Raw genomic sequence first — 13300 nt, forward strand, 5'->3', positions numbered from 1 at the left:
CTTACCTGGGAAATCCCATGGACAGAGGAGCCTTGCGGGCTACAGTCTGTGGGGTTGCAAAGAGTCCGACATGACTGAGTGACTAACAATTTCACTTTGATCCTGAACATATTGGTATCTCAGAGCCAAGAGTTACCTTTATTAAATGCACTCTCCTAGAAAAAATTAAAAAGGAAGCAATTACTAATGAGAAGAGTATGTAAAGAATAGTAATTTTTTAAATGTTAGTGGAAATGAGCTAAGTGGGTCCATTCCATCTGTTTTTCCTCTTGTCCTATGACCTCAATGTGCCTTAGAAGAGTGAGGAAAGAGAATGTAATAAATTCACAGGGGGAGATGGTCCTCAAGACCTGCCTTGTTACTTTAAATTAGCCCAATTCACCCATGACACAGTGACCAGGATTCTTTACACAGCATACAGACTTTGCAAATCCTCTCTTGGTCATTCCACTGGGCTCCCATTACTTCACTGCTGTTTCATTTTCCAGTCCTGACTGAGTCTTGTCCTTCTCCTCTCCTTTTAGATTCTGGTTACACACTCTTAGCTCTCACAGTAAAATTGATTTCCTAGGTTTTGATCCCTCATGTTGTCTGAGCATTTCAGATGTCCTCATCCCCTGGCTCCTGGTACCACATTTGAAGCTGCTTCAGTTAAGGGTTTATTTATGATTCAGACAGCAGGGTATAGTATTTAAGGACACAGAGGGAGCCAGAATGTCTGGATCTGAAAACTGTCTTCACGTTTAGTCAACAGAGGGTCCTGGGTCAGTAACTTTATACCCGGAAGATGGTGACTATAACAGTATGAACATTATAGGCTTGTTTCAAAACAGAAATAAGTTGACACTGGTAAAGTGTCCACAACAATGGTGGATACAGGCTAATTGTTATAGTTATCTTGTAAATAAATAGAAAAATAAAATAGTACATTAACCCAACCTGGCTCCTACAGGTTTTTTTGGTTTCTCTTTTGCAACAGAGTTATTAGGCCCTCATTATTAAGGCAAAATCATTTTCTGCTTGAAGTGAAGTGAAGTCGCTGAGTCCTGTCCGACTCTTTTCGACCCCATGGACTGTAGCCCACCAGGCTCCTCCGTCTATGGGATTTTCCAGGCAAGAATACTGGAGGGGGTTGCCATTCCCTTCTCCAGGAGATCTTCCTGACTCAGGGATTGAACCTGGGTCTCCCGCATTATAGGCAGACGCTTTACTGTCTGAGCCGCCAGGGAAGTTCTAAATGATTAAGGCAAAATCATTTTCTGCTTAGGGTATATGATTTTCCAAACCAGAATCCTGGTCAGCTGCTTTCCTCTCTTTCATGCTTCTAGAAAGTCCCAAACTTGGCACGGACTGAACAGCAATGAAATGATTGTCTGCAGAGTTTAAATCTCTGATGAATATAAATTGGCTTAAAGACAAGAAGGACTTTGCAGTTAAAGGAAGATAAAATTTGCAGACAACGATCTGGACACTTCATAGGGTGTTTTCCTCAAGTGCACCTGAAAACCAGGGCAACAGGACTATAAATCCCCTGTAAATGGATAAGATATGTGGTTTCAAGCTGAAAGATGAATTCTACTCTTTAATATATCAGACATCTGCTTTATTCAAGAAAGTTACTTTCAGAGGTCATTTGACTCGCATGCCTCTTAGGTTTTATCAGATAGGAACATCGAAAACAATTTTCAGTTTCCCATTTCATTCTCAATTAGCCTAATTCTTGACTGAATTTCAGTTTCTCCCAGTTTGGAATCTCTGCTTATTCCTGAATTGTTGGAACCTTATGAGATCCAGATGATTTCATTTATTTCACCAAATTCCTGTTAGGGTCAAGTTGACATCTTATTTTTCTTCCAAGTTCAGATAGTGCCCTAAAATTGAAAATAGCTCTCCCTATTTCAAATTAGCTTAATTAACATTTATGTACACCTAATTCTCTTTGATTCCTTTTTAAATTCTGAAATATTTTAATTCAGATTTCTCCCTGCAGTGGTAGGGGGTGGGGATTTGATCACCAGTAGGGGAACTAAGAACCTGCATGTCATGTGGCATGGCCAAAATTTTTTTTTTAATTAAAACAATTTTTTAAAAATTCTGGAAATTTTTACTCTCACTTATCTTTGAGTTTCTTTTTCCAGTTGAGATTATTTAAATTTCTTAAGGTTATCTCTTGAAAAATATTGATTTGAGGAAAGAACACCTGTCTTTTATCATTAGTTTGTAAGGTATTATGCAAATGCAGGTTCTGTTTTCACAAAAAGAAAGAGAAAACAAGTGAATCAAAAGATTTAGCAAGAGTTCTGTATAATGTAACTAGAGCCAGATGTGATGTCTTCTGAGTCAGTTACAGGAAGGAGAGGGTAGAAAGAATGAGGGACCCAAATTTGACCTTTTAGAAAGATCTTATATCAGGATGAACTCCAAAATACAGAGAAATACTAAAGTAAATGTTACAATATATTCTCCAAAATTTAACAAAGGGAATCACTGCAGCAACAAATGTTACAACTTATCTGTTGAGTTGATGCCCCAAAGAGTCAAAATTATTGTTTAATATGTGGTAAGCAGATTTGTTGAGTAACGGTTCTTTCACGTTTTTCATACGTAACCTGAATTATTTTGTATAGGAGTTCACTTGAATCAAAGCAGCTACTGGTAGAGAACAGTCTTCCCAGGTGGCTCAGCGGTAAAGAATCTGCCGGCAGTGCAGGAGATGTGGGTTCGCTCCCTGGGTTGGGAAAGCCCCCTAGAGAAGGGTATGACAACCCACTCCAGTATTCTGGCCTGGAAATCCCCTGGACAGAGGAGCCTGGAGGACTGCAGTCCGTGGAGATGCGGAAGAGTCAGATATGACTCAGTGACTAAACAACAACAACTGGCGGAGAACAGGGGTGCTGCCAGATACCCTACAACGCACAGGACCCCTTCACAGCAGAGAATGATGCCAATCCAGATGCCATCAGTGATAAAGGTAAGAAGCTTTGAGTTAGGTGTTTACAGCTAATCAAGGAACCAAGGTAATCATGACCAAGAACTTATGACCTTTCAAGAAACTTGGAGCAACTCTCCTCCCCTTTTAGCAACAATGTGAGACTGACAGAAATAGCAAAACGCCTTTCCAGAAACAAGACACGTGCAGCCACAGTTATGTTCCCTTTTCACTCTTCTCCTTGGTTTTCCTGCTGTAGGATTTTGGAGGCTGGAGGTGAGGTGGTGGTTATAATGTGTTTGAAGGGTTCTATAATCTGTAGAGAGCTACATCGACATAGGGAGCTATTGTAAAAATAAAAGCCCAGGGCATCCTTCAATAGGCTTCTTTGTTGTCTGATGCTGTTGCAGACTTTGTGCAGTTACTGCTCCTGGCTATTTTATTTAACCTATAGGTCATCCCCTTTGAGCATAATCTGGAGCCTTACTCCTTTTGCCTTCTACTGCCTTGTGGAGTTTCTAGCAGAAAGCATCCTGAGGCAGTTTTAGTGTTAAGCTCTATTTTTCTGAAATTTGAGAGGTTGAGTTTTGAATTCTATACAGAAGAGTAAAACTCAGTTATTCTCCAGTAACAATATTTCCTACAGATGCATTTCCTGGCAGCTGGTAGGGCAGACAGCCATTGTTGCTTCAATCTGATCAAGGCTTTTGAAGGCTTTTGGTACCACCCAACTGTCTCTAGGCCTCTGAATCGTGGTTTCGCAGGAAGACTTCCCATTGCTTACTCTAGGGCTTTCAGAAATGACTGCCTTAATAGCTTCCGATGGAACTAGAAGATCAAATAAAGCAGCAAAAGTTAGAGGGAACAGGAGCCTCTGCTGCGCTGTTCGGGTGGGGAGGGTGATCAAGGAATGCATCATCATCACCACCAGAAGCAGTCAAACTTACTGACTAGAAACTGGACTAATTTTAAGATAGAAGGAATACCCCTGCAACCTGTATAAACAGGTCATTATGTAATGTTGACCCTAAACCCCTTAGATGCGGAGAGAGGTTTCTCTCCTATCTGCCTCTGTTACTTCAGATCCAGAGAATGACCCTGCTCCTAGGTGAGGAGCTGTAAGTCAAACCTAAACTCTGTGTTCCTAAATATAAGAAAGAAAATTTTCATATCTGGGCTAGATTTGGGTGATGTGAATAATTATATCTCCTGTTCCTAGATTTTGGCAAAGCATCATGGACTAGAGATCAAAAACATCTAGGAGCAGTTAAGGCTGATTTATCTTTGAATACTTTCTCTAAAGCATTCTCTGGGAAAAGGGGCTGTTTGTCTCCTCTGAAAAGCTAAGGCAGTGTTCCTCAATGGTATTCCTCTCAGAGATGGCTCCTGACCTTTCATGGAGCCACTTCACGTGGATTTGCAGTATGCCTAGTTGTGTGGCCTGCTATCCCATCGTCTAAATCTGAGAAAAGCAATTACTGTTTTGGAAATTCTTGGCTTCCTTAATGTCCATCATTTGACATAGGGATCGGATGCAGGAGACCTGGGGATCGAACCCAGGCCTCCTGCACTGCAGGCAAATGCTTTGCAATCTGAGTCACCTGGGAAGCCCCATCATTTGAAGAGGAAATAAACTGATGCTTTTCTTTTGCCGTGGATGCAGTAAATGGCTGTTTGATAATATAGCCTTACCTTGATAATAACCTAACTTCATCTTGATAATGAAAGTGAAAGTCACCCAGTCATCTCCGACACTTTGCTACCCCGTGGACTATACACTTCATGGAATTCTTCAGGCCAGAATACTGGAGTGGGTAGTCTTTTCCTTCTCTAGGGAATCTTGCCAACTCCAGGATCGAACCCAGGTCTCCCGCATTGCAGGAGGATTCTTTACCAGCTGAGCCACAAGGGAAGCCCTTGATAATACGGAGGGAAATGCACTAGAACAAGTCACAGGATAAACACCAGATTCCAAAGCGACAGGGTGAGGTGTTGCTTTGATGCTGGGAAGCCGTTTTTTGAGATGTTCTATGGAGGTATCATCTTCTAGGCTAGTCTTGAATTTTAGAGACATAAAGTTGAAGGTAGAAATGAAGTGAGGAACAGTTGTCAGGAACAAATGAAATGAAATGGAAATTTGAAGTACCTGACAGGAAGGCTGTGGCATAGCATGACCTCTGTGCTTTGATAACGAGGACCAATCTAGAGCAGAGGATTCTGACTCTGTGCTACTGACACGCTGTGCCGTGGGATTTCTCTGATCAATAGTTTGAATTCCTTATGTCTCCATTCCCTTTTCATTTAAAACAAAATTGTTCCTAAATTAGTGTTCATATTTATGCTTATCTCCTTCCCTCAAATCTCAGAGGAAGTGGTAGCATTAATTCCTCCTTTATAAAGAAAATCTTTCAGCTGTGTTTTAACCCCATCCCTTCAGCCATATCCAGGACCTTTGTTCTAATTATTCCCCATCTCTTCTACGTTCTTTTCATTTGTCTTTTTATGGGGGTAGGAATGCAGTAAAGCATCAACTTGATCATGTGTATAATTTGATATTTATATCCATGTTCTCAACATATTACATATATAAAACATATAGGCATACTGTATACACATAACAGATACACATATAAATATCTATGTAATCAACATTTCCAGCCCTCCAGCGGGCTTTCTCTTGCCCTAGTCAGCATATACAATAGCCCAAAGGTAACTGCTGTTCTGATCTCTATCATCATAGGTTGTTTTTGCTTTCTCCTTAATTCCACAATTTAATTTCAGCATAATAATATATACTCTTGTACCTGCCTTCTTTTGCTTAGCTTATATCTGTGTAAATCAGTCATGTTTAGGTTGTATAGGAGTAGCCCATTCTTTCTCATTGCTTTACATAACTGCATTGAATGGGTACTTTGTGATCTATTTATTTAGCCTACTATTCATTAAGACTACTGTTGTTTTAAGTATGAGGTTTCAGCATGACGCTTACAAGTAATGTTGTCATGAACATTCTGATACAGTCTTCGGGTGAACACATCCACGTATTTCTTTTGTAGATCTACTCAGAATAGAATCAAACAGTCAAAGGTATAGATACAGACATATAGATACAGATATATTGTGTGTGTGTGTCTTTGGTGCATATGACTAAATAATTTTTTAGTGTTTTTGACATTTTTAGATTCCTACCAGCATTATATGGAACTTCTAATTGTTTTACCATTCCACATGCTTGTCATCTCTTGGTTTTTGCAATTCATTTTACCCATTCAGGTGAAATATGATGGTATTTCATTGTGGTTTTAATTTCCATTTCCTTGATGAATTTTTATGTTGAATTTCTTTTTATATACTTTTTGGCTATCTGCATCCTTTTTAATGAAGAGCCTGTTCAAGTTTTTTGCTCATTTAAAAAAAGTTGTATTATCAGTATGATTCTTGTAACAGTTTTTAATGTAATTTGAAATTAAGTTTGAGTCAGATATACATATTGGGAATATCTTCTCTCAGTATGTAGCCTGCATTATTATGTTTTTAATTTTGTCTTTTTCGAAATAAAAGGTTCTTATCTTAAATGAAGTTCAGCTTACAAAACTTGTATAGATAGTGCTTTTATGTCCCATTTAATCAATTTTCATCTACTTCTGATCATAAAGATGTATCTAGAAGCTATATTATTTTACCCTTCTCATCTAAGTTTGTATCTTCTAATATGTATATTATGTATTATGAAGTAGAAATCATGATTTAGTTTTGAATGTAGATATCTAATTGACCCAATAAATAAGTATCAAAAGACCATTTATTGGAAAAATGAGCTTTATGCTCCTGAGTTACCTCCCTGTCCCAGTTTTTTATTGAGGGAACATGTAAACTTGGTCTGATTCTGGAAATTCTATTATTGTCCTATTAGTGCCTTTGTTTATCTTTGAATCAATACCACCCTACCTTTACTTCTTTAGCTTTCTAATAATTTGTGATATCTTGTAATGGAAATCTTCCAACATTGCTGTTCTTCAAGATTTCCTTGGATCTTCTAGGTCCTTTGATTTCTGTATAAATTTTAGAATCTGTATTTCAGTCTCACACTATTGCAATGAATATATATCAAGCTGGAGAAAGCTGGGATTTTAAAGCCATTGAGTCTCTTCATGTATGAATATGATACTTTCCCCACTTATTTAGGTCTTCTTTTGTTTCCCTTAGCAATAACATGTAGTCTCCTAGTTGAGGTCATACACACCTTTTGTTAAAGTCATTCCTGGACATTTGATATTTTGATGTCTTATAAATATTGTTTTTAAGTTGAATTTTCAAATGATTTGTGTCTAGTACCTAAAATACATTTGAGTTTTTATATTGGCCTTATATCTACTAACATTGCAAATTACCTTATTAACATATAGTTTTGGATTTTTTTTAAAGAAAAGTATACTTTTTCAGACATCTTTAAAAAAGTTTGTTTCTTCCTTTTTGATCACCATAGACTTATTTATTTTCATTGTCTTACTGTGCTGGATAGAACCTCCACTAACACTTATCAAAGTTAGACTTACACCCTCCCACAGAGACTGGGGGACAGGGCCCCTATCTTCAGGGGGTGATTGTAACAAATAGAACATTCATTTGGGAACTTTGAGCTTTCCCAGGCAGGCAGGCATTTTGAAAGAGAGAGTGTCATTTTAGGGATAAGACTCTAAACTTCTGGAAGCCATGCAAGAGTTTAGAGAGAATCTTTGTCACTTCTTACAGGAATAATTCAGGACTTCCTTGGTGACTCAGAGGGTAAAGAATTGACCTGCCAATGCTGGAGACGCAAGATCTGTCCCTGGGTCAGCAAGATCTCCTGGAGGAGGAAAGGGCAACCCACTCCAGTATTCTCGCCTAGAGAATTCCATTAACAGAGGAGCCTTGGGGGCTACAGTTCATGGGGTTGCAGAGCCAGACATGACTGAGCTGCTAACACTTCCCTGGTGGTCCAGCGGCTAATACTCCATGCTCCCAGTGCAGGGGGCCCAGGTTTCATTCCTGGTCAGGGATCTAGCCCCCATATGCCACAACTAGGAGTCCATATGCAGCCACTAAGGGTTTGCATGCTTCAGCTAAGACTCAGGGCAGCCAAATAAATATTAATAAAAAAAGAATAATTCATGCTTGCTTCTTCACTTTAGATTTTTATCAACCAACTATAATATGGTTTGGATTTCCACTATCTAGTCAAATCATTTTTGTGGTTTTTAAAACAAAACAGACATGGTTTTGCTTTCTCTTGTGACTGTTCTGCAGATCTTATCTCCCTTAGCTACCATTTCCTTCTTGAAGCTTTTTTTTTCTCCCTTGCCTATAGAAACATATTTGTCTTATAATTCTTCCAGCTTCTCAAATGTTCCTCTCTTTTTTGGCTTGGTCAGGATTATACCTCTTAAAAACTAGTGTTTACTATGGCTTCATCCTCAGCACTTGCTGAACTCCTTATCACTCTATGATAGCCCGGGCTTTCCCAGAACTTAAGCTTTAATCCCTCCCAAAGTCCAGACCTCTCTCCTGTCCCCTGGTGGAGAGCTCCTAGCCGAGTGGATCTCTGTAAGACTGTAACAGGCAGCATCAAGTTCTCACTGGTGCTGTGTCTTTGCAATTACTTTACCTGCTTCTTAGAAGATTTTTCTCTTTTCCTTCAACCAATTCATTCCAGAACTCAATGTTCAGCAATCCAGATTTAACTCAAATATTATCTCTTGTGGACTTCCCAGGTAAAAAACCCACCTCCCCAGTAAAGACCCCACCTGCCATTGAAAGAGACATAAGAGACACAGGTTCAGTCCCCGGATGGGGAAGATCCCCTGGAGTAGACAATGGCAACCCACTCCAGTATTCTTGCCTGGAAAATCCCATGGACAGAGGAGCCTGGTGGACTTCAGTCTATGGGGTCACAAAGAACTGGACATGACTGAAGTGATTTAGCATTATCTCTTGTGGAAAACCTTCCCCTACCCTCTGAGGCTGATTTAGATTCTTCCCTTGTTTTGTCCTAGCATAATCCTTTGTTCATATTTCAATTATATGACTTTTTACAGTTATTAAAATCATTGACTCATTTTCCCCCCAACAAAATATTTCTGGTAGCTTGCTTTTATTTAAAATCTCTTTTATTTTATTTTATTTTTAATTTTTTTTTTTTTGCTTATTTTATTTATTTATTTTTTTAGTTTCTTTTTTTTTTTAATTTTTTTTTATTATTATTATTTTTTTTCCCCAGTGGGTTTGTCATACATTGATATGAATCAGCCATGGATTTACATGTATTCCCAATCCCGATCCCCCCTCCCACCTCCCTCTCCACCCGATTCCTCTGGGTCTTCCCAGTGCACCAGGCCGGAGCACTTGTCTCATGCATCCCACCTGGGTTGGTGATCTGTTTCACCATAGATAGTATACATGCTGTTCTTTTGAAATATCCCACCCTCACATTCTCCCACAGAGTTCAAAAGTCTGTTCTGTATTTCTGTTTCTCTTTTTCTGTTTTGCATATAGGGTTATCGTTATCACCTTTCTAAATTCCATATATATGTATTAGTATGCTGTAATGTTCTTTATCTTTCTGGCTTACTTCACTCTGTATAATGGGCTCCAGCTTCATCCATCTCATTAGGACTGGTTCAAATGAATTCTTTTTAATGGCTGAGTAATATTCCATGGTGTACCATGGTGTACCACATGGTGTACCACAGCTTCCTTATCCATTCATCTGCTGATGGGCATCTAGGTTGCTTCCATGTCCTGGCTATTATAAACAGTGCTGCGATGAACACTGGGGTGCACGTGTCTCTTTCAGATCTGGTTTCCTCAGTGTGTATGCCCAGAAGTGGGATTGCTGGGTCATATGGCAGTTCTATTTCCAGAAAATTACTAGAGCTAATCAATGAATATAGTAACGTTGCAGGATATAAAATTAACACACAGAAATCCCTTGCATTCCTATATACTAACAATGAAAAAACAGAAAGAGAAATTAAGGAAACAATACCATTCACCATTGCAACAAAAAGAATAAAATACTTAGGAGTATATCTACCTAAAGAAACAAAAGACCTATACATAGAAAACTATAAAACACTGATGAAAGAAATCAAAGAGGACACAAACAGATGGAGAAACATACTGTGTTCATGGATTGGAAGAATCAATATTGTCAAAATGGCTATTCTACCCAAAGCAATCTATAGATTCAATGCAATCCCTATCAAGCTACCAACGGTATTTTTCACAGAACTAGACCAAAGAATTTCACAATTTGTATGGAAATACAAAAAACCTCGAATAGCCAAAGTAATCTTGAGAAAGAAGAATGGAACTGGAGGAATCAACCTGCCTGACTTCAGACTCTACTACAAAGCCACAGTCATCAAGACAGTATGGTACTGGCACAAAGACAGAAATATAGATCAATGGAACAGAATAGAAAGCCCAGAGATAAATCCACGAACCTATGGACACCTTATCTTTGACAAAGGAGGCAAGGATATACAATGGAAAAAAGACAACCTCTTTAACAAGTGGTGCTGGGAAAACTGGTCAACCACTTGTAAAAGAATGAAACTAGAACACTTTCTAACACCATACACAAAAATAAACTCAAAATGGATTAAAGATCTAAATGTAAGACCAGAAACTATAAAACTCCTAGAGGAGAACATAGGCAAAACACTCTCCGACATAAATCACAGCAAGATCCTCTATGACCCACCTCCCAGAATATTGGAAATAAAAGCAAAACTAAACAAATGGGACCTAATGAAACTTAAAAGCTTTTGCACTACAAAGGAAACTATAAGTAAGGTGAAAAGACAGCCCTCAGATTGGGAGAAATAATAGCAAATGAAGAAACAGACAAAGGATTAATCTCAAAAATATACAAGCAACTCCTGCAGCTCAATTCCAGAAAAATAAATGACCCAATCAAAAATGGGCCAAAGATCTAAACAGACATGTCTCCAAAGAAAACATACAGATGGCTAACAAATACACGAAAAGATGCTCAACGTCACTCATTATCAGAGAAATGCAAATCAAAACCACAATGAGGTACCATTACACGCCAGTCAGGATGGCTGCTATCCAAAAGTCTACAAGCAATAAATGCTGGAGAGGGTGTGGAGAAAAGGGAACCCTCTTACACTGTTGGTGGGAATGCAAACTAGTACAGCCGCTATGGAAAACAGTGTGGAGATTTCTTAAAATCTCTTTTAAAACATCATTCAAACATTGGATATTGAGTTAGACGAAAATTTCCTTCCAATTCCTTGGGTGTTATAACTTTGTTAGTCCATCTTTCTATCCCAGCACCAAATGAACTGTCTCACAATTGGAAAATGACCAATACAATGTTTCTTTAATGAATGGCCACTAAGTGGCCTGTGAATAGGGGAAGGTATGAAAGATTATCATCTCTCACCACAATCTTACCTGAATTTTACGGTGCTGAAATATAGAGAAACAAAAGAGGAAAGTATATTATGGGAATCTTTAACATCATTGAATAGGAAGACTCTCTTGACAAAGAGTTTGTTAAGTAGAAACTGGCGCTACTGAGATCCCTGGAAGATTCTGGTTTTCAGACTGCCACCTACTGGACAAGACAGGAAGTTTTGTTTATTTTCAGAGAATCTGCACATTTTTAAGTCACCAATTTCAATATGTTTCAGCTTGACCTTATTTAACGTGCCTCTTTTAGAATAGGACTCAAGCATTATATGTTGAATTAAATTATATGTTTCTTTTCAATTCTAAAACTTGCATTTTATTCTTAGTGAAACTGTTAGCCACACAGTCATGTCTGACTCTTTGCAACCCCATGGACTGTACCCCATCAGACTCCTCTGTCCGTGGAATTCTCCAGACGAGAATACTGGGTGGGTAGCCATTCCCTTCTAGATGGGATCTTCCTGACCCAAAGATTGAACCCAGGTGTCCCGCATTGCAGGCAGATACTTTACCACCTGAGGCACCAGAGAAGCCTATTTCATTCATAAGACCATAGTAAATAAAATATATGCATTCATCTATACATGAATGAGTCATCTAAAGAGTTATTCTCTGATTTTACTAATTTGCAAGTTTGCTCTTTTGTCTTCAAGTTTCAGGTTTACTTCTAGGTTTAGTAGCACCTAAACTTTTATTTCTTTCAAAGACATTGTCAGAAACATGAAAATTTGAAGTATTTTTTGCTGTTGTTTTTGGGTTCTTAGGAATATTGTCCCCATACTTGTAGTACTTTTAGTTCAAAACTTGATTCTTCAAAGTCAAACAACATTTCATTTCCTGGACTTCTAGCTACTGTCTTGAGCTCATCTCCATTCTCGAATTAGTAACTAAACATTTCCTTTGTTCTCCATCATTCAACTTTCTCACATGGGCTTTGACACACTTTATCTCTTTAAAATATTTTATGACTGACACGGCCTAAACATAAAATGCCTAATAAATCCTTCTTTCAATTTGGGTTCAATAATACTCATTTCCAACACATTTTGTTCTTTCTTGTTATCATTGTGTCCTATTCACTTAGCAAACTTATTAGCATGTTTAAGATCAATATTTATCTTTTACAATAAATGTATAGGAAACAATTTTTGAAATAATGCAATTTTCTTTACAACACATAAATTTGAAAAAACAAAAAATATATAGTTCAAAGTCAAATGTTTTCCAAATATCTTACAATTTTGAGAGTAAGTTATTCATAAAGAAAAGTACAATATTATTGTAGTACAGTATGAAATCACCTAGAGCCAGACATCCTGGAATGTGAAGTCAAGTGGGCCTTAGGAAGCACCACTATGAACAAAGCTACTGGAGGTGATGGAATTCCAGTTGAGCTATTTCAAATCCTGAAAGATGATGCTGTGAAACTGCTGCATTCAATATGCCAGCAAATTTGGAAAACTCAGTAGTGGCCACAGAACTGAAAAAGGTCAGTTTTCATTCCAATCCCAAAGAAAGGCAATGCCAAAGAACGCTCAAACTACCGCACAATTGCACTCATCTCACACACTAGTAAAGTAATGCTCAAAATTCTCCAAGCCAGGCTTCAGCAATATGTGAACTGTGAACTTCCAGATGTTCAAGCTGGTTTTAGAAAAGGCAGAGGAACCAGAGATCAAATTGCCAACATCCGCTGGATCATTGAAAAAGCAAGAGTTCCAGAAAAACATCTATTTTTGCTTCATTGGTTATGCCAAAGCCTTTGACTGTGTGGATCACAATAAACTGTGGAAAATTCTTCAGGAGATGGGAATACCAGACCACCTGACCAGCCTCTTGAGAAACCTGTATGCAGGTCAGGAAGCAACAGTTAAAACTGGACATGGAACA

General features: G+C 38.3%; 1 protein-coding gene across 2 annotated transcripts in view; it reads left to right on the forward strand.

The window, feature by feature from the left end:
* LOC122427324 overlaps positions 1-13300 on the forward strand; it is a 438851-nt gene that overhangs the window by 413937 nt on the left and 11614 nt on the right. The window contains exon 6 of one of the 2 annotated variants that reach the window (XM_043446718.1): positions 2628-3267. The exons of the other annotated variant lie outside the window; for it this stretch is intronic. Coding sequence (XP_043302653.1) covers positions 2628-2853 — 226 coding nt within the window. The 3' untranslated portion in view covers positions 2854-3267. Of the gene's footprint in view, positions 1-2627; positions 3268-13300 lie in introns of those variants that run through there. 2 annotated transcript variants of the gene reach the window in all.

The sequence above is a fragment of the Cervus canadensis genome, chromosome 25 (assembly GCF_019320065.1).
Source record: "Cervus canadensis isolate Bull #8, Minnesota chromosome 25, ASM1932006v1, whole genome shotgun sequence".
Classification (NCBI taxonomy): domain Eukaryota; kingdom Metazoa; phylum Chordata; class Mammalia; order Artiodactyla; family Cervidae; genus Cervus; species Cervus canadensis.